The sequence below is a fragment of the Dasypus novemcinctus genome, chromosome 21 (genome assembly GCF_030445035.2).
Source record: "Dasypus novemcinctus isolate mDasNov1 chromosome 21, mDasNov1.1.hap2, whole genome shotgun sequence".
Lineage (NCBI taxonomy): Eukaryota > Metazoa > Chordata > Mammalia > Cingulata > Dasypodidae > Dasypus > Dasypus novemcinctus.
In genome coordinates this window covers 62,918,030-62,940,423 of record NC_080693.1, presented here as the reverse complement: position 1 = coordinate 62,940,423, position 22,394 = coordinate 62,918,030, and the positions used below count along the sequence as shown (strand labels likewise).

Sequence of the window (22,394 nt, the reverse complement as noted above, 5' to 3'; positions counted from 1 at the left end):
CCCACTGCTACTAAAACGTGGGGAATCGGGCCAACCAGGGGACAGGGACTCACTCTTCCCTACCGCCTCCCTCCCACCGCTTCACCGCCCCCTCCCCACCCGCTGGCGCCTAGCTGGCCTTTGACCAATCAGCGAGGCGGTCAGGGCGGCTGAGCCTTGCTATTGGCTAATCCTGCGGAGGGCGCCCCCGAGTGCCTCCTCCTCCAACTCTGCCCACCTCGGGCAGGGAAGGCTGCAGCCGAGGCTCCTCCACGAGCCCCGGGGCCAGGGGTGGGGGAAGCCATGGCGGGCAGCCTGGGCAGCGTGGCCTCCCTGGAGGGTCTATCTCTGGGCTCCTCTGAGGAAGCGGAGCTCCGGAGGGAAGGTAGGGAAAAGGCGGGACCGGGAGGCTGGGGGGAAGGCGGCCCCTTAGCCTTCCCTCCTCAGCGGGGCTTCGGGGCATCTGGAAAGCCTGCCCTAGCTGAGGGCTCTCGGAGACGGAGGGGCCTGGGGGCATGGCCTGCCAGAGAACTGACCTGGGCAGAGGGCACCGACTTCACTGGCTCGGGCACCCGGGAGGCGAGGCAGTCTGTGTGTGAGGGGGAGCAGAGTGGGCAGGGCCCTGCTCTGGCTTCTTGCAGAGCCCACTAAGGCCTTTGCTGGTCCCTGACCGATGCCCAGCCCCAGGCCTGGGTGAGAGGGGTGTTGGGGGGCAGACCTGAATGCTGTTTTTTAAGAAGGTGGGGAGGAGGCCGGGAAAGTGAGTGAAAGTCCAGGAGTCCCCAGCCATCTCTGCCAGCTCCAGTTTCTGTACACTTTCCCCTGTGTCGTCCCCTGCCCCCCCTTCTGCACAGCTTGGGTGTTGTTATGCAGATGCATGCGTGGGTGGCAGGGTGGCGTGGTAATGATACCCCCTGCCCATCTCTGCCCCCAGCTGGTATGCTCTGCTTCTCCTTTCTTTCCCCTGGAAACTGTCACAGCCTGGAGCCCCCACCTCTGCCAGTGGGTGGCTGCTGCTGTGGCCCAGCTTCAGGGGTTCTCATGACCTGGTTATAGCCCAGGAAGAGGGTTTTCTGATCCCTGCACTGACTTGGTCTGACCTCTGCCCTTGGGTACCCACAGTCACCCCAGGCTCCTGGGTGGCTGTTTCCCCAGCTCCTGCCAATATTCTGATTTTCAGCATTGGCTTCCAATTATTCATGTTAATTTATCTATGATTATAGATCATTGTCTGTTAAAGCTGAAGACCTGGAAGCACCATCTAGTCCAGCCCACCCATTTTACAGGAGGGAAAGACTGAGGCCTGTGAGGGCAGTGACTTGTGCAGTCACACTGAGTTAGTGGTGCAGCTGGGACTGGATGCTTTTGACTCTGCGCCTGCTCCATTGCAGAAAGACACAGCTACATGCTAGACTCTGGACCTGCTCTCAGAGATGCTTCTTCCAAGCACTGGCTCTCCCATCCCTAAGCCCCACCAGGTGCAGGTGGGCTGAGTCCTGGGGCTGCAGCCCACCCAGAGGTTGAGTGTTGTCTGGCACCTGACACTTGCTTCCCTTCCTCCCCTCCTATCCCATTCCTGCTGCCCAGAGCCTCCCTGTGCCTGCCCAGGCTGGCGTTACCTAGTTCGGAAAGAAGCCAAATGAAACTGCCCCTTAGTGCTCCTGCCTCAGAAAGAGGCCTGAAGTGCCTGTGGTTGGCAGAGAGGGAGTGCTGCTCGGGAGGGTCTGTCTTCTGGGGGAGAGGGGGCAGGGCATGTGGTGTGTGTATGTCACCTGCCCGCTGTGCTCAGCTGGCACCTGTGTGTCTAATTGCCCGTTCCTTCTCCCCAGCCATGCAGCAAGTCCTGGACAACCTGGGGTCCCTCCCCAATGCCACAGGGGCCGCGGAGCTGGACCTGATCTTCCTTCGAGGCATTATGGAAAGTCCGATAGTAAGATCCCTGGCCAAGGTACAAGGGCTGTGCCTGGAGAGGGACAGTGGGTGGTGGGTGTTAGCTGCAGGGTGCCCTGGGAATGGGGCACGGCATGAACATCCACGCCCAGGTGATGCATTTGAGGGACTGCATGTCGGGGGCTGCCTCGCTCCTGGCTGGTGAGTGTGTGGCCATGCCCATGTGGATGACTTTGGTGGCATCTGCTTGTGGTGGGGTGAACGTGGCTGTGTGTTGCAATCTCCAGAGTTGGTTGTCCTCATCCCTCTGCCTTTGGGCCTTTTTGCCAGACCTCTTTTAAAGTCACCAGCTGCACATCAGGTGGGGGAGAGACTCACCAAAAGAGAAAATTACAAAACAATTTGGTAATGGCAGTGATAGAGCCAGACACACTAGACATTTGGGGAGCATAAATGACAGGTGTCTCCCCAGCTGGGGTGGGCAGGAAGGCTTGCTGGAGGAAGGGCCCCTTGAGCTGAGTCCTGACAAATGAGGAGGGGAGGACCTTCCAGGCCACAGGAAGAGCTTGAGCAGAAACGCAAAGGTGAGAGGGAGCCAGGGGTATGCATGGAACCAGAAGCCTTCGTGTGAGGCTGGAGTTCCAGGTACAAGACGGGGAGCTGTGGTGATGTCAGCAGATCGTGGCAGGCCCTGGGCAGAGCTCTGTGAGGTTCACCAGGTCTCGGTGGGCATGGAGCAGGAGGTAACAGTGGCAGGTGGGTGTTGCAGGAGCATCCCTTTGGTGGCTACATGGAGGATGGCTGGAGGGTCGCACCTGGAGTTGGAGACAGTTGGGGGCTGTGTAGTGGGAGTCCTGGCTTCTGAGGCCTGAACTGGAGCCCTGTAAAGGCACAGCAGGATGAAAGAAATGCTTTGGATGTCAGTCCGTGTTCGGGTGTGGAGGCAGCAGGAGAGTAACAAGGCACCTGGAAGTCTGCCCTGGGTGAGGCTGATGCCGCCTTCACTTGAGAGAGCAAAGGTGGGAGGGGGTGTTGAGGAAGAGAGGTGAATGGGGTGTGGTGACAAGGAAGTTGGTAAAGGCACAGCAGGGAGGGAGAGGGTGGTGTAGCCAGGTGGTGGGCGGTGGGCCTCCAAGGTTGTTGTTCAAGGTTGGTGCAGCCAGGCAGTGCATGTCTAAGGTTGTCCATGGAGCCGGGGTGGGGAGCCCAGTCACAGGGTGGTGGCAGTGGAGGGAGAGTGCTGGTGCACGGGACACTATGTCCCCCGACGCACCCGGTCACATTACCATTTGTGAGACGGGGAAGATGTTAGCCTTGGACAATGAAAAGGCTGAGAGAGTTTCTAGTGGGAGTTTCTGGGGAAGAGAAGACTGAGCAGATTGGAGGAGACTGGGGAAAGACAGGTTGCTTTTCATTGGGCGATCAAAGATTTATTTATTAAAAGTAAAAACAAAGAACTGTGCTAGTTTCCAACATGGAGAATGTCAGCTCCACGAGGACAGGAATGTCTGTCTGTTCCAGCCCCGGAACCTAGGACGGGGCCTGGCACACAGGAGGTGCTCACCGAACAGATGTTGAACGAATGAGTACAAAAGAGTGTAGAAAATAACAGACCTCTGGGTACGTTTCCAGTACGCTGGTATGTGCCATATTTGCTCTTCCTCTTTCTTTTTAAGATGTGAAAAGTACAGATACATCTAAAGCCTCCCCCTCCTCATTTCCACTGCTTTCCCTCCCATAGGTGACCACTGACTTGAAGCTGATGACATCATTTCCCTGAATGTTTGAGTATCTTGTCTACATATGTGCTTAGCAGAAAAGAATATACTCTTATATATGTTGTTTTTAATTTTGGCATTAATTACATTTACAGTGTTGTGCTACATTCACCATCCTATATCACCAAATGTTTTCATCACCCCAAACAGAAACCAAGCCCATTAACCAGTAACTCCCTATTTCCCATAATTATGATAGCTTTATGATAAGTTTTTTTTTTTAATCCCCCCTGCCCTAGCAATGGTTCCCTCGCCTGTCTGCGCGTCTTCTTTAGGAGGCACTGAGAACTGAACCCAGGACCTCCCATGTGGGAGGCAGGCACCCAATTGCTTGAGCCACATCTGCTCTGTATAGTAAGTTTTGATATTTGGAAGGCAAGTCTTTTCTCTTCATTCTCCTTTTCCTTCTTCTTCAAAATCGTTCTAGGTATTCTTGGCTCCTTACTGTCCCATATAATTTGTCACATTTTAAAAGACCACCTGGTGAATTTGGTTGAAATGGCATTGACTTTAAAGATAAATTTAGGAAGATTTGTCTTTCAACAGTGAGTCTTCCATGAATATAGTTCACCTCTCCACCTAATTTTTTTTTTAAGATTTATTTTTATTTATTTCTCTTCCCTTCCCCCTGTTGTCTGCACTCTGTGTCAACTTGCTGTGTGTTCTTCTGTGCCCGCTTGCACCTTCGGTGGCACCAGGAAACCGCGTCTCTTTTTTTGTTACATCATCTTGCTTGCCATGATTGATGAACTGAGATCTGAGGGGTGAGCTGACTTATCTGGGCAAAAAGTCAAAAAAGTGTCCCAGCAGAGGGGATAGTATGTGTAAAGTGGTGGGAAAGTGGCCTGGTGGGATGTAATTGGTTCAGATATTTTCTCCGTGGTATGAGTTGTCTTGCTACCAGAAGTGATTCAGCCTTGGTACCCTTACAAAGCTGATTTCAGAATTGGGTTTATTAGACCACATCGCCTCCAAGCTTTAGCTGGTGCGTCTACAGTGAGACAGCCAGTAAAATAAAGGGGGCTTTCAGACTGGAGGAATCTCAGAGTAGAAGGTCCCCTAGCCAGCCCCCTTCAAAGCATGACATTCCTCTCTGGTGCCTGTCCAACTGGCTTGACTAGCTCTTCGAGGATGGGATTGCTGGCTGGCTGGCTCCATCATTCATTCATTCTTCCATTCATCCGTTCATCCATTCTCTATTGCATGCTCCCCCTTTACCAGCCCAGGGCTGACCTATGACAGTGACATGCCAGATAGTTTGTTCTTCTGATGGATCCCAAGTCTGCCTCATATCTTCCTCTCAGGGGCACAGCTTTGTCCTGGGCCTGGGGCCTTACAGTAGAGCCTAATTGAGAAGTTACTAATGTGCTGTATCAGACTGTAAATAAAGTCCCTTCTTCAGAAATGTTCTTGGGGATAACCTGGTCAGACTTTCCTCCTAAGAAATCCCTGGTGTGGCTTTGGATACACAGAGCACATTAGAAGACAGTGTGCACTCTTCCTCAACTCTGAAACCCCCTGTCTGGCCAAGAACCTACAGAATAGGTTCCACCAAATTTCAATGGGCATTTAAGGTTGAAAAACGAAGCAGGCCACTCCATATTAGGAAAATCGTTGCAGTTTATCAGGGAATTTACAAACCGGGAAGCTGGTCCTGGGTGGCCACAGGATGTGTAGTGCTCCACGCCATCCAGGGGGTTACGGGGTTTATAGAGGCAAGAACAAGGAAAGCACAGAGCCAAGTCGAGATTTGCAAGATCATACCCGTTTCTTTGAAGTTGCTGATATGTAGCAGGAGTAGTTTAGTACAGCTAGCTATTGTGTTTAGGAATGTGTATGTGTGCTTTAAATGCACTACAGGGAGGGTCCCCCCCACTTATCTAGAGCTGTATGGCTTCTCTGGTTTATGGCCTCATACCCTCTAGTCAGAACCTGGTAGCCTGAGGGAATCCAGTGACTTCTTCCCTCCATCTGGTTGTGAAACAACCAGGAAATAATTCTTCATAAAGATCTGTCTGAGCTCAATAAAGATGGTGTGGTAGACTACAAAGAAAAATGGCCACAAATACCTCCCATCCCCAAACATATGATCCTTTCAGTGTAACTCTGCCACTCTTCCCGTCAGAAGGTATAGTCTTCATTCTGGATTGACCATATGACTTGCTTTGACCAAAGGATCCTGCTTCTTCCTACTTCTCACCAATTTTAATTTCTAACCTAATAGACAGATGAAGCATTTTGATCAAAGATCCAGCTTCAAAACTTGGTTCTTCTGGCAAAGTGGCCCAGAAATCTGCAGGAATTGCGTCAAGTTGGAGCCGCAGGTGGCGGCTGTTAACCTTCCCTCACCTTTGTGGAGTTGGGCTTGACTCTCTGAGGATGTGGCAGGTGGGGTGGGAGGGGCCAGGCTGGGTGGAGCTGGGACCAGGGAGGGGCAGGGCCTGAGGGAACAAACCCAGAGAATTAGAGTCAGATCAACTCCAGGGAGTTGGCTGCAGACGGCAGGTGGGTAGCATCTGGGGAAGCTGACATGGCTTGGGCAGCAGGTGTTCAACAGCCGGCAGGGCCAGCCAAGGTGAGGAATCCATAGCAGGTGACAATCAGAAATTTAGCGAACTCTTACTGGTGAGGTCGTCTGTCTGCTGGGAAGCCTGTGAGGGCAGCATGTGAACTAAGCCACATAAGATGGGAAAGAAAGAACATGGGGTTTGCAGTCAGAGGACTTGTTGGCTGGCTGATAGGATTTATAGTCTGTTTTTTTTTTTTTTTTTGAGAAGGAAAAATGATTTATTGACGGCCAGCTGGACTCAGGAGTTTTCTGTTTCAAACCCGAGCCAATAGTCTGTTAATCTCTCCGAGCTTCGGTTACTTCTTCCAAGAAGTGGGGGTAATAATGCCTGTCTCTCAGAGTTGTGGTGGCAATAGGTGGAGGTGTTTTTTAAGCCATAAAGAGTTGATGTCATATCATCTTGGCGGTTAGACTAGAGTTCACAGGGAGGACTCCAGTGCTGTGTTGAGGCTGGGGTCGGATACCTGGCAAAGCAGACAGCCCTGAAAGAATGAAGGTTCAAGGAGGTGACTAATGGGCTCTGTCAAGCAGAGGCTCCAGTGGTGGGGAACCCAGTGTATCAGTTAGCTTCTGCCGCATAACAAGCCACACCACAATGCAGTAGCTTAAAACCACAGTGATTGATTTATCTTTTTTTCGGTGAGCTGATTGCCTGGTTTTTCGGGTCTGGACTTACTCACCTGGGGCTGGCTGGTCTTGGATGGCCTCCATCACATGTCTGGAGTCTTAGCTGGGATAGCTGCAGCATCTGGGATGGCCGGGCCTCTCGCTGTGGTCTCTAATCCTCTAGAAGGGGGAAATGGACTTTGGCCCAGTGGTTAGGGCGTCCGTCTACCATATGGGAGGTCCGCGGTTCAAACCCCGGGCCTCCTTGACCCGTGTGGAGCTGGCCATGCGCAGTGCTGATGCGCACAAGGAGTGCCGTGCCACGCAAGGGTGTCCCCCGCGTGCGGGAGCCCCACACGCAAGGAGTGCGCCCGTGAGGAAAGCCGCCCAGCGTGAAAAAGAAAGTGCAGCCTGCCCAGGAATGGCGCCGCCCACACTTCCCGTGCCGCTGACGACAACAGAAGCGGACAAAGAAACAAGACGCAGCAAATAGACACCAAGAACAGACAACCAGGGGAGGGGGGGAAATTAAATAAATAAATAAATCTTAAAAAAAAAAAAATCCTCTAGAAGGTTCTTTACAGGCTTCTTTACAAGGTCTCAGCAGCAAAAGAGGGTCAGCCCCAGTGCAGAAGCACTTTCCCAGCCCCTGCTTGCATCACATTTGCTAGTGTCCCCTTGGCCCAAGCAAGTCATGTGGTCAAACCCCGCTTGAAGAGTGGAGAGACTCTACCTTTTGATGGGAGGATTGGCACAGTTACATTGAATTGGGCTGTGTGTACAGGAATGGGAGGCATTTGTGACCTGGCCCTCTCTCTTTCTCTTTCATTCACCATACCAGGCAAGGCCTGCCCTTTACTTTCCAGCACACTGCTCTTTGGGACTTGTCAATTTTTTTTTTTTAGGACATACTGGGGATTGAAACTCAGGACTTTGAACATGGGAAGCAGGTGCTCAACCACTTGAGCTACATTCGCTCCCCTCTGTCAGTGTTCGAACAATTTAATTATGAGCAGGGGCTTCAAATGAGGATTCCCTTTTTCTGCCAAGATCAGAGGGGTTGGAGTGGGGCAGGAAGAGGGAGAGGCTTTTCGAAAAATGTTTGTGTGATATTTATGCATTTGCAGTCTACCTACAGGTCTGGATGGGGACCTGGCAGATCTGGGTTGAGTGCTAGCTCTACTGTTAACTTGCTGTCTAGTTAACTCTACTATTAACTAACTAGTTCTGATCCTCAATAGGTGTGGGCCCGTGCTTTGCTGTGGATGATTTTCAGAGAAGAATTAAACAAATTGCTACCACAGAAATTCAGTGTCTCTCTCCTGATTCTGGGGCCTGGTGCTTCTAATACTGCAGTGTGTGTGTGTACTAAGAACATGCTTTTTAAAAATCAGTGCCCAGATAGTGGCACGACAGCTGTGGAGGAGCTAAAAGAGTGGGGGACCTGTGACTGGAGTTCCTGGTGTACACTTACAGACTGTGTGCTGTTAAGGAATTCATTTTACCCCTTTGAGCTTCTGACTCCTTATTGATAAAATGGACTTAAAATTTACTAATCTCACAGGGTCATTGTTACATTTATTTAGATGTTTTAAAAGTGCAGGGCTTTTCCTTGGAACACGCCCATGCCCCCTGGCCTGGCAACTTTGCTCCTGGGGGAAACTGTGTGTGCCATGGGCTAGAATGTTCAATAGCAGTACAGGTAACAATGGCAGAAACTTGAAACAACCCAGATGAGTCTTCCAAGGGGAAAGGAGGTGAATAAAACAGAGCAGATTCACACAATGGAATATAATACAGCAGTCAAAATGAGTGAACCCCATGACCTGGCAAAATGAGAATGAAATCACAGGAAAATAATATTAAATGAAAATAATATTAAGAGAACTAAGGTGAAATAATTTTCACTTATTAACATGAAAAATAAGGGGAAGCAGACTTGGCTCAACTGATAGAGCATCTGTCTACCATATGGAGGGTCCCGGGTTCGATCCTCAGGGCCTCCTGACCTATGTGGAGCTGGCCCATGCTCAGTGCTGCCACACGCAAGGAGTGCCATGCCACACAGGGGCGCCCCTGCCTAGGGACACCCCACGTGCAAGGATTGCGCCCTGCAAGGAGAGCCTCCCCGAGTGAAAAAAGTGCAGCCTGCCCAGGAGTGGCGTCACACACATGGAGAGCTAATACAGCAAGATGACACAACAAAAAAGAGACGCAGTTTCCCAGTGCTGCCGAATAATGCAAGTGGACATAGAAGAACACACAGCGAATGGACAGAGAGAACAGACAATGGAGGGGAAGGGAAGAGGAAAAAAAAAACATGAAAAGTAAGAATGGCTTTTAACAAAATAATAGTAAGTAAAAAAATAGTAAGTGAAATGATTTTTCACTTAATCAGATTAAATGGGAAAAGAAATCAAGTCCCAAGGATTATTTATAGCATGCTATCCTTTTTACAAAAGTACCAAAATACATATTCATTTTAGGAATATGTAGGGTACATACAATAAAATAGGAAGCCAGGGAATGATGGAACATGGAATGTAGATGGTGGTTTCCATGAGTGGGAGAGGTGGGTGGGTAGGTGAATGGGTGGGGCAGGCGGTTGGATGTACGTAGGATATTGTCAAGATCCTTGGTTTTGGTTTGGGTAGTGGGTTCTCAGATCCTTATTATATTATTTAAAATGTCCAATTTAATAGCAACTAATTAAAAGGAAGCCATGTACCAACCCATGATTTCAACCTATCACAAGTAAGAGATTTTGGTTAATACAATTCAGTGATGCTGAAGTCCCCCAAAAAGGTGTTGCAAATTGTGACAACCGTTGACATTCTCAGCACTGGTCTATCAGCTGTTTAGATCAGCAGGTTTTATGTTTTTGTATTTGAATAATTAAATGTTTAAAGTTTCCTTTGGGCCATGGGGTTGAGATTTGACAGTGGCGCTTTCATATCTGTTGGCAGGATGCCAAGAGAGGCCACAGGAGGAGGGGATCAGCCTTTGGGTCATTAAGTCTGGGAAGTGCCCTGGATTCTCCCAGGATCAGGAGAGGCCTCCTTCAGAAACCTGACCTTCAGCCTTCAGTAGAGTAGAAGGTGTAAAGCCAAAGTGAGCAACCCCTCTAGGCTGATGTCACCTGGGCTAGAGTTGGCTGTGGTTTACCTGAAGGATCTCCAGCTAGGGTCGCCCAGGTGAGATCCTTGTGTGCCTGAGTGCCTTTGTGGATTCTTGAAACAGTTCCTGGGGGCCCAGGGCTCCTAGCATTAGCCGAGGCACAGGGTGAAGAGAGCCAGGGAAGCCCTGTCCTGCACTCAGGGGCGCCGCGGGCTGTGCTGAGCTAAATGACTGAGGCTCACGTCGGGCTCGGTGAAAGGACAGTCCTTCCAGGGCACGCCCTTGTCCTCCAGGCTTTGAGGACCATCAGCACCTAACAGGTCTCTGAGCGCTGCTGCTTTGCCTCTTCAGTGGTCTGTTTCCTCCAGCAGGTACACTCTGCCCGGCTGTGGGACGCAGTTTGAAATGCTGTCCACCTGGCGGAGGAAGGTTTAGGTGACTGTGGGGCCCGTGGGGCCTCCCCAGGTGGACTGCTGTTCCCCTCGCTTGCTGAGGAAGAAAAGGCAGAAAGGAGCTAGGCGTTACTGAGCACCTGCTGTACTAGGCAGTGGATGCCTGTCTCCAAATCCTTATGGTATCCTTAGGAGGAGTTTTGGTGTTTTTTTTGGTATACATATTTTTTTATCCTCCCCGCCCCCTTTGCGGCTTTTTGCTTGCTGTCTGCTTTCTGTGTCTATTCGCTGTGCATTCTTTCATGTCTGTATTTTATTTTTTATTTATTCCCCCCCTCTTTGTGGCTTACTTGTCTGCTCTCTGTGTCCATTCACTGCGTGCTTTTCTGCGTTTTTGCTTGTCTGCCTTTTTGTTGCATCACCTTGCTGAGTTGGTCCTCTGCGGTGCTTGTGGGCCGGGTGGCGCTCCGTAGCATGCGGGCGAGCCTGCCTTCACAAGGAGGCCCTGGGACGTGAACCCAGGGCCTCCCATATGGTAGACGGGAGCCCAATTGATTGAGCCACAGCTGCCTCCCTTCTTATTGATTTTTAATAAATGGTATTGGGATATCTGAATAGCCATTTGGAATGCAATCAAAGTGGATTAAATCCATACCTCACACCACCCATCAGAATAGATGCCAAGTGAATCAGAGATCTAGATGTTAGAAAAAAAAACAAACCAAAAACAGAAATGTACATGCATCAGAAGAAATCCTGTGTCTGTGTGTGGGGAAAGCTTTTTTTTTTAAGGCCATGCCTCAAAATTCAGATGACATAGAAGAAAAGATGAGAAAAACTTTTGCATGGTGGACAACACCATAGCAGAAACAAAAGACAAAGGACTAGCTGGAAGAAAATATTTGTAAGAGACATCACAAAGGGCTAATCTTCCTAATATATAAAGAACTTTTAAAAATTGGGAAAAAGAAAGGACCAAACCTGATAGAAAGCTTGGCAGAAAACATGAATAGATAGTTCACAGGAGAAGATTTACAGAAGGACCTTCAACATATAAGAAGATGCTCAGCTTCACTCAAAATATGCAAAATGCAGATTTTTACCTACTGAGAGGTATTTTCTCTGTTCCTAAGCAGGTGGGGGGCTTCCAATAAAGTCTCTCTGATATTAGTGGGAAGACAAAAGGGCGCAAGCCCCCTGGAGGGAAATTTGTCAGTATCTGATAAAAACACCTGTGCTTTTACTACTCAACCCAGCTAGACTTCTAGGTATTTACACAGAAAAGCTCCACAAATACAGAACAACTTATGCCGGAGCTGTTCGATGCGCCTACATTTGCAATAGCAAAATACTCTTCCAGAGAAAGCTGGTTGAATAAATTGTGGTGTTTTAGTCATGCAATGGAGTTAAATTCAGGAATTAAAAAAAAATAGGAGAGAAAATCTCCATGAAGTGGCATTGGGTGATTTCCAGTACATGCTTTTAAGTAAGAAACAAACACACTAGACCAAACTGAACAAAACAAATAAGCAAAGACTCAAGGTATCAAGGAGTATAGATATAACAAATTAAACATTTTTTTAAAAAGATTTATTCATTTCTCCTTCCCCCCCCCATTGTCTGCTCTCTGTGTCCATTTGCTGTGTGTTCTTCTGTGTCCGCTTATATTCTCATCAGGTGCCACTGGGGATCTGTGTCTCTTTTCGTTGCATCATCTTGCTGCGTCGGCTCCCCGTGTGTGTGTCATCATTCCTGGGTGGGCTGCAGTTTCGCACAGGGCGGTTCTATTTGCGCAGGGGCCACTCCTTGCACAGGGTCACCCTTATGCGGGGGCATCCCTGCATGGGCCAGCATTCCTTGCGCACAGCAGCACTGTGCATGGGCCAGCTTACCACACGAGTCAGGAGGCCCTGGGTATCGAACCCTTGGACCTCCTATATGGTAGGCAGACGCTCTATCTGTTGAGTCACATCCACTTCCCACAAATTGAATTTAAAAACTCATAATGATACTGAGAGAGTAAGGGAGAAAGAGATTGGGGGAAGAAAGAGAAAGCTTCCTTATAGTGGAAGGCCAGCTAATCAATGTAGATGGAATGATGGAATTAGATAACCATGATTTTGCAACCCGCATGTAATAATTGTTCAGGCAAGGATCATAAAAAGATGCTAAATATTTTGGTGAAAAGTTGTTGGGGAACTGGAGACTCATGTGGTCTCAAAGTATCACCCCTTGGATTTGTGCCTTTTGTAATGCAGTAGCAAAGACACAAGATCACACAGGTAGAATTCTTGCCAAAATGATTAACCTGAGTCTAGTCAGGAGGAAACTATCAGATAAACCCACGTTGTGTGACATTCTACAAACTACTGGCCTGGACCCTTTAAAAATGTCCTGAAAGACCAAAAGTTGCTAGGGTCTGTACTAGATTAAAGGAGAATAAAAAGATTGGCAACCAAATGCAACAGATGATCCTTGATTGCATTTGGGACAGAGAAAAATCCACCAAAAATTATAAAGGATATTTTGGGGAAACTGGGAGCATTTGAATATGGATGTGACATTATATCAATGTTAAATTTCTTGGCTGTGATAATGGTATAGTGGTTTATGTAGCAGAATGCCTTAGTACTTAGGAGAAACACATTGAAGTACTTAGAGGCAAAGTGATTTGTGTTTGCAACTTTTTCAAATAATTCAGAGAAAGACATATTCCTATATATCCCTGAAGTGGGGCTTCTTTCTTCCTAGCCCAGCTAATGTATGTGCCCACGTTAGGCTGGGCTGGTCGCTTTCAAAGGCGTCCGTTTCCCTTATCACGGGAGCCCAGAGTCGGTAGAGCAGGAGACAGTACAGGCCCTCTCCTGGCACCGAGCCATGATTTTTGTCCTGTCCCTTACAGGAGACGCAGCACAGAGCACCAGGCCAAGGGCCTGGAGACCCAAGTTCAAGTCACTCTGACCTTAGGCAAGTTATTCCACCTCCCTGGCTTCTTTATCCTGAGCTACAGGATCTCTAAAGCCTCACCCAACCATGATGTCTGGTGGAAGAAGCTGTCTTTGAGCTCAAATGTTTACAGGGTCCTGGGGGCCGGGGACAGTTTGTTCATTTTTGACAATGCTCTGTGGGAATTAAGGGCTGTCCTTTGGATTCTCCCTTCCCTAAAGGGTGTCCTCCTCATCACTTTGGGGGAGGAAGAGAAAGCCAGGTGTGCATGGCGTGGGTGTGCTTGTGTATGGATGAGGACCTGAAGTGGGGCGCCAGTGGGCGATGCTGTGGCAGGATCTACAGCTAGGATCCTGGGCTGGGGGCTGTTATGGTGCCAGGGGCTGCTGAGATGCCCGGGAGCTCGCAGGGGCTGCTGTTTGGTATCCTGGGGCTCCGGCGGGGAGCTGGAGGCCTTACCTGTTCTGCCTCGGCCCCAGGCCCATGAGCGGCTGGAGGAGACAAAGCTGGAGGCGGTGCGGGACAACAACCTGGAGCTGGTGCAGGAGATCCTGCGGGACCTGGCGCAGCTGGCCGAGCAGAGCAGCACGGCTGCCGAGCTGGCCCACATCCTCCAGGAGCCCCACTTCCAGGTTTGGGGGGCCAGGGGTGGGGCAGCAGCTGGGGCCTGCGGGGACTTGGAGCTGGGGCGGGAAGGGACTGCAGGGCATGACTCCATCCTTCTCTCTCTTCCTACCCCCAGTCACTTCTGGAGACGCACGACTCTGTGGCCTCAAAGACCTATGAGACGCCACCCCCCAGCCCTGGCTTGGACCCCACGTTCAGCAACCAGCCGGTGCCTCCTGATGCTGTGCGCATGGTGGGCATCCGCAAGACGGCTGGAGAGCATCTGGTGAGGGGGCCGGCACAGCCCGGGGGGGCCTGGCAGGGGGAGGGGTTGCAAGTAGCCAGGGCGCTGAATCCCGTCCTGAGAGGGCTGAAGACTAACCAGGGGGCAGCTCAGTCCAGGGAAGGGTGCCTGCTGACCCCGAGCCCAGGGCCCTGCATTCTGTTCACTGGCCTCCCCCTCAGTACCTCCTGTAAGTGAAGAATTTGGGAAAGAGGATGGAAGAAACCTGGGGAGGGCCAGGAATAAGGGTTAGAAACCCTGTTTGAAGATTCAGTCCAACTTGGTGGGTCCTGGAAAAGCTGCAGCGCTGGCCTCTTCATACTCGCCCTCTACCACCCCACAGGGCGTGACGTTCCGTGTGGAGGGTGGTGAGCTGGTGATCGCACGCATCCTACATGGGGGCATGGTGGCCCAGCAAGGCCTGCTGCATGTGGGCGACATCATCAAGGAGGTGAATGGGCAGCCCGTGGGAAGTGACCCCCGCGCACTACAGGAGCTCCTGCGCAGCGCCAGTGGCAGCGTCATCCTCAAGATCCTGCCCAGCTACCAGGAGCCCCATCTGCCCCGCCAGGTGGGCCCCTCTGCCCAGCCCCTTCCCCAGCACAAGGCCCGAGGGATGGCCGAATCCCCCAGCTGCCAGGGCCACGTCCACGGCTCTGCGTGTGATGCATGTGTGTGCCCTCACATTTGCTGGGTGCCATTCTTGGGGGCACTTGGGTGTGTGCAAGGGATGTGCACACATCCATGGCCTGGGGTACCTGAGAGTACAAGGGAGTGCCTGCATTGCACAGTGTATGTGTGTGAGCAGCGTGTGTGCAGGTGTCCTGGACAGTGGGTTGCAGATGGCAGGCTGCTCTGCTCACCTCTCCTCTGGGCCCTCCACAGGCTGCTGCCAGAGCCCTCCCCCCACTGACTAGGGGTCAGTCTCCTACAAGACCCCACCTCTCAGTGGGTGGGGCCGGGGACCCAGGCCCGCCAGATTCCGCATCCCTCTATCTGAGTCCCTTTGTTGTAGGTGCCAAGGGAGGCTGGTACCAGGGAGGCAGCCAGGCGGGCCTGGAGACATCACCCCTCCAAAGGGGCAGTGCCGGAGCCTCTTGCCTCTCTCTGTGGGGAGGGGACAGAGGGTGGGATGTGTGGCCCGCCTGGGATGGGAAGGGCACCATCCCCTCCAGCCTCCCCTGCCCCTTTTCTTGACTCTTCGCTAATCCCTGGACCCAGGTGTTTGTGAAATGCCACTTTGACTATGAACCCGCCCGGGACAGCCTCATTCCTTGCAAGGAGGCAGGCCTGCGCTTCAATGCTGGCGACCTGCTGCAGATCGTAAACCAGGACGACGCCAACTGGTGGCAGGTGATGCCCCCACTCCAGGTGCCCCTGCAGTGTCTCCAGGTGTGGTCCTGGGGGGAGCGAGGGTATGGGGAGGGGTTCTCCAGGCTTAGGCAGATCTTTGTCCGGTGCCCATTCCAGGCATGCCATGTGGAAGGGGGCAGCGCTGGGCTCGTCCCCAGCCAGCTGCTGGAGGAGAAACGTAAAGCCTTCGTCAAGCGGGACCTTGAGCTGACACCCACCTCAGGTACGGCGTGCCCCTGCCCCTGCCCCTGCCAGACGCTCCTAATCTGGGACCTGGAGCCTGCCTGGCCTCACCCGCCATTTTCCTATGACCAGGGACTCTATGTGGCAGCCTTTCAGGAAAGAAAAAGAAGCGAATGATGTATCTGACCACGAAGAATGCAGGTGGGTGTTAGCCCCCTGCCCCGTTCTCCTGTAACATGGCATCACCCCCACCAGTGCCTCGCGAGTGTGCTCTCCTTGCTCAGTGCTGCCAGCCTTGCCCCTAGGCCCCACCCAGCGCCCCCTGCTCCCTGCCTGCCGCCCTGCACCCAGCCCTGTCCCCCTGGCCTTCCTAAGAGCCCCCGCCCCGTGCGGCCCGCTGAGCGGCGCCGTGGTCCTGTGTCCAGAGTTTGACCGCCACGAGCTGCTCATTTACGAGGAGGTGGCCTGCATGCCCCCGTTCCGGCGGAAAACCCTGGTGCTGATTGGGGCCCAGGGCGTGGGCCGGCGCAGCCTCAAGAACAAGCTCATCATGTGGGACCCGGATCGCTACGGCACCACGGTGCCCTGTGAGTGCGCTGGGCCCCGCTGGGTGGGCAGGGAGCAAGGGCTGCTCTAGGGAGGGCTGGCCCCTTGAGTGGGATCGGGGCACCCCATGCCTTGGCCAGGGGCCCAGGCCTCACTGGGTTCTGAAGGACAGGAGGCTCTAGTGTTGGAAGGAGGGAGCCCAGCAGGGATTCTCAGCCACACCGTGTGGGTTCACATGCCTGCTGCGCCACAAATTTGCTGTGTGCTTTGTGCCTTAGTTTCCTCATCTGCAAATCACTGCTGACTTCCAAGGTGTGTGAGGATTAAATAAGCTAATACACTGTAAAGTCTTGTAGAAGAGTGACTAATCCACTGGAAGTGCACGGAAAGTGCCCACTCTTACCCATGCTTAGTATTGCCGTCTGAAAAGCAAGAAGGAGCGGCACAGGCAGAAGAGTGTAGCATTCGTTAGCGAGGGAGACCGAGAGGAGCATTAAAAAGGCGGGACGGTGCCAGGGTGCCAAGGGAATAGCTGGATCCTGGGAGTGGGAGAGCTGTTGGAGGCAGCCGTGCGCCCTCTGTGGGTAGGTGAGGGAACTGCAGGCGCAGGAGGTGGGAGAAGGGCAGCAAACACCACCCCAGGTGGGCGGGACTGGCCTCACCCTTTCTCCTATGTTACTTGCCAAATCCTGGTCAGTGCCCCCCTGGGGACCCAAGTGAGACAAGGCTGTGTGTGGTCTTATGGAAGACTGGGCTTTTCTGCAACAGAACTATCTGGGGTGGTGGAAACTTGGAATTCCTGGAGGTAGCAGGCCTGAGTGCCCTTGCTGTGTAGCTTTGGGCTGCACGCTGCCCTCTCTGGGCCTCATCCTCCTGTCTTTGTATACTGGGTTGGACCAGGTGATCTTTGAGGATCCTTCCAGCCTGGACTTCTTGGGGCTTTGTGTGTGCCAGTGACGGTGAGGCAGGATGTGTGGGAAGGCACGGGGCCCCGGGCCGAGTGGCACATGTATGTCTGAGGCCATGTGGCCTGCCTGTATTCAGAGTCCCTCTTTCCCCTTAGATACCTCCCGGCGGCCCAAGGACTCGGAGCGGGAAGGCCAGGGTTACAGCTTTGTGTCCCGGGCTGAGATGGAGGCTGACATCCGTGCGGGGCGCTACCTGGAGCATGGCGAGTACGAGGGCAACCTGTATGGCACCCGTATCGACTCCATCCGGGGTGTGGTTGCTGCCGGCAAGGTGTGCGTGCTGGATGTCAACCCCCAGGTACTGCCCCAGCCCGCGCCTCCCCAGCCTGCCCAGAGTCCTCTCCTGGCACCCTGCTCCCCCCAGCCCTCCCCCATCTATTCCCGGGCACTTATTCCCTAAGTACCTTCATTTGCTCCGGCAGCTACTGCTACGGACCCACTCCCTGCAGAACCTCTCTCAGCCCCCAGCTCCCCACCCCTCCCCTAGTCTCCTCCAGGTGCCCCACCCCCCACCAGCCCCTACCAGCCCCCTCCCCAGGACTCATGTCCCGAAACCCCCCAGTAGCCCCTGATCCAGTCCCAGCTTCTCCCCCAGGCACCTCCAGCTAGCGGACATCCCGGGCTGGATGGGGATATGCTCTCTGCACCCCGCTCTTCTCCTGCAGGCAGTGAAGGTGCTGAGAACAGCTGAGTTTGTCCCTTATGTGGTGTTCATCGAGGCCCCTGACTTTGAGACCCTGCGGGCCATGAACCGAGCCGCCCTGGAGAGTGGGGTGTCCACAAAGCAGCTCACGGTGAGGGGGGCGGGAAGGACCAGAGGTAGCCTGGGGCCCCAGCTGATGAGAGGAAGGGGGCAGGGTCAGGGAAGGGGAGAGGCTCGTGTGAGCCACCCACCCAAGTTGTCAGTAAGGTGGGACTTGTTCTTCCTACTTGATGGATGGGGAAATGGAGGTTTGAGAGAAGAAGGAAAGTGCCCACAGTCTAAAGAGTCAGGGACACAGCTAGCCTGGAACCAACGGGAGTTGCCAAGGGCCAGTAGAAAAGCCGGGGGCTGAGGTGGAGTGCTGTGGGCTCCGGGCCAGTGGAATTGCTGGGGGGGGGCTGAGATGTGGGGTGAGGCAGGCTTGGGGCTCTTCCCAGCTGGGAAATAGGAGGGAGGAAGCGAGCAGCTGGAAGGCTGGGAGGAGGGGCACGGGGGCAGAGGGACACTGTGCCTGGAGGAGAGGCTTCAGGGCCCTGTGCTGCCTGCCTCAGGGCCTCCCAGGCTGGTTCCCCCGCTGCCCTCCCCAGAGGCTGCAGGGTTGGCAGGGCTGTGAGCTCAGGGTCCCTCCGCTGGCTGCGCCTGGTACTGCAGCTCTCGGCCGGGCTGGCTGAGCCTGGCTCCTCTTTGCTTGCTGGCTGCCCGCCCCCCAGCGCTCTGGGCACCTCCGCCCTGGCAACAAACAGCAGACTGGAGCCGCTGGGAGGCAGCTGGGCCAGCCCCAGAGCTTCTGTCTCGGCTTACTTAATTCAGGGTTCAGGTGCCCTTCCCCATCCCCACCTCTGCCTGGCCAGCTGCATCCTGGTTGGGGTAGGGGTGGCCCGGGCACTTGTGGGTTGTCCTGGGAGTCCCATGGCTCCGCCAGACTGTGGAGGGCATCAGCACTGGCTTTGGAGTCTGCAGACGCCGTCCAGCCTCTTTGTCTCTCAGTTTGCTCTGTGCGGAATAATAATTCCCATCTTGCAGGGCTATGGCGAAGGTCCCTGGGTTGAAAAGCGTGGGGTGCCGTGCACACAGCAAAGGTCTTTCTTCCCTCCCTTTCTCTCACCAGCCATCCGTCCATGGTGGCAGGAGAGCGGCCACAAAGCCCGCTCTTGTGGTTTTTGGGAGTGGGGCTGATCCCCCGATGCTTGGGTGAGTTGTGGGCACTGACTGGCAGGAGGTCCCTTGTGCCTGGGCAGGAGGCGGACCTGAGGCGGACCGTGGAGGAGAGCAGCCGCATCCAGAGGGGCTACGGGCACTACTTTGACCTCAGCCTGGTCAACAGCAACCTGGAGAGGACCTTCCGCGAGCTCCAGGCAGCCATGGAGAAGCTGCGGACGGAGCCCCAGTGGGTGCCCGTCAGCTGGGTGTACTGACCTCTGGTCACCAGCGTCTCACCCCCTCTGGGTTGTGACCCAGACCCTGAGTCCATCCCCTTCCCCCACCCTGGCCCTAGCCACGATCCTTAGCCCGACCCTGGCTCTCTGGCTCTCCTGGGAAATGGTGCCCAGTGGTCGTCAAGGCTGGCTCCAGCCCAGAGGCGTGCTCTGCCGGGGAGGTGGGAGTTCACAGGGTCTCTGTGCCCAGGTGCTGCCCACCCCCAGTGCCCGTTGGCCACCAGACATCCCTCTCTGAGGACCAAGCTGTGCCCAGGAGTGTGTCAGTCACCTCCATAATGCTCAGCCCAGAGAAGGGAAAAGCTGACCCTGCCACCTCTCTTCAGCCACCTTTTCTCCTCTGGACTGGCATACCCACCTCTTCCTGGGCCCCTTCCACCTCTCACCCCTGTGTCCCAGGAGCAGGCCTTGGGCTGTTTCCAGGTGGCCAGGGGAGTGCATGGCCCACTGGGAGCCAGGCAGGCCTGGGTGGTGGTGCCAGCCTGGTGCCTGGAGGGGCCACAGCACGGGCTGGTTGTTGTGGCTCCTCGGAATGGGGCGGGGGTCCCAGGAGTGGATGCTGCACGTCCCTCCCTCATCTGCAGCTTTTCACTGCCGAAGTCTCTCCACGGACTTCTCCACTGTGCCCCTGACCGGTCAGTGCTGCTCACTGTGGGGCGAGGCTGCAGGGGCCAGCAGGCTCAGGCTGGGAGGGGCGGGTCTGAGGGCTGACCCATGCGGCCAGGAGCCTGCTGCTACTCACCGGAGGCCTCCGAGTTCTCCAAGGCCGTGGTGGGGACTCGTCTGAGCCCAGGCCCATGACCATTGTCCGTTTTGGTCTTCTCTCTGGCCGAGTCCAGGTGCCACCTTGCCTCAGGGTGCCTCAGGGCTGCTGTGGCTCCTGGCCCAGAGGGGGCCGCAGGGGCTATGGAGAGGACCCAGCAAGCATGGGTCAGGGAGCAAGGGCTTGCGGGAGGGCGTTGGCACCCTGCCAGGCTCCTCGTTGTTCAACCCCAGGGGGTGCCGTTCATACTGTGGGCTGCACAGCCTGTGGTTCCACAAGTCGTGGCCGCCTGGTCTGTGTTTTTTGGCACGTGTGTGTGTGTGTGTGCGTGTTGGGACTGGTTTTGGGAGAGAGGGAATAAAGGGTTGTTTTGCTTTGGAGGTCACTCTTTGGGGTCCCTTGTTGGTCCCCACCAGTCCCCATTTCTTATAAGACCCTTCTCCCCAATTCCAGGGCCTTGGCCCTCCTCAAATGTCTTCCTCAAACCCTCCTCTTCTGTTGTCCCCTACCTAAATGCCAGCCCCCAGTGCTTGTTGGGGAGGGCAGTTTTGTAAAATAGGAGCTTCCCTTTTCAGAAAAGAACACCGCCCTAGCCTTCCCCAGTCATCCTAGCCCTCACCCTTCTCTGCGCTTCTTCCAAGGTGAGCCCCGTCCTCCCAGGGGACCCCTCTCTCACCCCAGCCCCTGTGCCTCCCAGTTCTTCTGAGTGTCTCATCGTCTTCGCTGCAGTGTCAGCCAAAGCTGGCCCCGCCACCACTGTGTGCCCATTTCCTAGGGGAGGGGGGGAGAGGAAACAGAATATTTATTACAAATGCTAGAAATATATTTATTATATTAGGAATCTCATTCACATTTGCATACAATATGCAAATGAGATGTAAAGGGCAAGCCTGCTCCCATCTCATTCGCCTAGCTCTGCATATACTATGCAGTCATCTCTTTACTCTTCCTTTGCCTTTAGTCTCAGTCCTTATAATCCTTGATGCAGCTCTCCCCTGCACTGCCCACCCCCTCAGCCCGTCAGGACTGGGAGTGGGAGGAAAATGGGGTGTTTCCCCACCAGCCTGAGGCCATGGCTTCCTTTGCCTGTCCCCACCTCACCCTGAGGACTTGGGAGTAGAGGCAGAGAAGGATCTGCTGTGACACCCCCCCACCCCTTTCCCAAAGGACTGTCACGATGGGGTGGGGCTGGGCACAGGTCGCCCTGGGCAGTGTCCAGGCAGCGTGGGCGCCTGGGGGGGAGTTGGTTCCCGGCTCTTTTCTGTAGATCCCTGGGTTGATGCTGTCCTGGTGCCGCCGCTCCAGGCACTGCCGAGGGGAGGACTGGGCCCCTCCGCTCCTGCCTCTTTTCAGTCCTGACCCCCCCCCTGGCGGCCTCCTACCTCCCCTGCCTCTGCCCCACTCTGCGCCCAGTCTGGGCTCCTGTCTGACGGAAGGCAGGCTGTCAGAGTCCTCAGCTCCCTGGGACAGGGGCTGAGCTGGAACCCCACGCCGTTAGCTCCGTGGCTCTGTGTCCTCCCTCTCCCATTGTGGACTCTGTCCTTGAGGGGCCTCAGGATAATGAGGACCCTGCCCCCCTTGCCCACACTCAGCCCCAACCCGAGCCCCTGTTACCTCCCCAACCTCACCCCCCACCCCCGCCATCCAGTCCTTAAGCTTTCCCTCTGGTTTTCTTTCTTTTCCTTTGATTAAATGTCAGTGCAAAGGCTTCTGGGCTCTGTTTGTCTTTGGGTGGAGATGGGGTGGGGGGTTGGGGGGGTGGGTAGATGGACTCCGAAGAGGGTGGTACAAGGAGCCCTGAAAGTTGGGGAGCACAACACAGGTGATTCTGGAATGGATGCTGGGCAATGTCCTGTGTTCTGTGCTGTTCGCCTTTCTCCGGTCTTGTTCCTCTGCACTCCCCATCCCCAGAAGTGGCTCTTTCTAAATGCTTGTTCCCAGGCACTGTGAGCATTCACGGGCTGAGGACCTCCGGGCCTCCGTGGCTAATCCACTCAGCTCCACCTGGACCTTGCTGTGTGGCCCTCAGCAGGTCTCTCTAGCTCTCTGGGTCTCAGGTTCATTCTCTTCAGAAGCGTTGGGGACTGTCTCGGGTAACACTAGGATTGGTTCCAGATGGTCAACAGCAAGGCCATAAGGGGTTGAAATGCCACCCAGATATCACCTTGGGGAGTGTGGCAAATCCTTCCCTCCCTGACTTTTTGAGGGGAGCCCAGTGTGCATGCCACACCCCCAGTATCACTGAGGACTCTCAGGAGGAGGTGTGCGCTGTTCCT

At 54.1% G+C, this 22,394-nt stretch overlaps 1 protein-coding gene and 1 long non-coding RNA gene across 13 annotated transcripts in view; both read left to right on the top strand.

The window, feature by feature from the left end:
- MPP2 (MAGUK p55 scaffold protein 2) overlaps nt 1-21,826 on the top strand; it is a 28,357-nt gene extending 6,531 nt beyond the window's left edge. For 5 of the 12 annotated variants that reach the window (XM_058284334.2, XM_058284333.2, XM_058284329.2 and 2 more), the window contains 11 exons: nt 1,809-1,927; nt 13,757-13,909; nt 14,020-14,169; nt 14,510-14,737; nt 15,388-15,519; nt 15,637-15,742; nt 15,835-15,903; nt 16,128-16,289; nt 17,312-17,514; nt 17,882-18,010; nt 19,158-21,826. In XM_058284334.2, the coding sequence (XP_058140317.1) occupies nt 1,809-1,927; nt 13,757-13,909; nt 14,020-14,169; nt 14,510-14,737; nt 15,388-15,519; nt 15,637-15,742; nt 15,835-15,903; nt 16,128-16,289; nt 17,312-17,514; nt 17,882-18,010; nt 19,158-19,334 (1,628 nt within the window). In that variant the 3' untranslated portion in view covers nt 19,335-21,826. Of the gene's footprint in view, nt 1-135; nt 365-1,370; nt 1,464-1,808; nt 1,928-13,756; nt 13,910-14,019; nt 14,170-14,509; nt 14,738-15,387; nt 15,520-15,636; nt 15,743-15,834; nt 15,904-16,127; nt 16,290-17,311; nt 17,515-17,881; nt 18,011-19,157 lie in introns of those variants that run through there. The other 7 variants (XM_058284339.2, XM_071210695.1, XM_058284337.2 and 4 more) reach the window with 5 other exon arrangements.
- Nucleotides 3,408-3,718, top strand: LOC139437169 (uncharacterized). The gene is made up of 2 exons (XR_011646896.1): nt 3,408-3,489; nt 3,611-3,718. It is a non-coding gene; the product is annotated as an uncharacterized lncRNA (long non-coding RNA).
- Nucleotides 21,827-22,394: the final 568 nt, after the last annotated feature.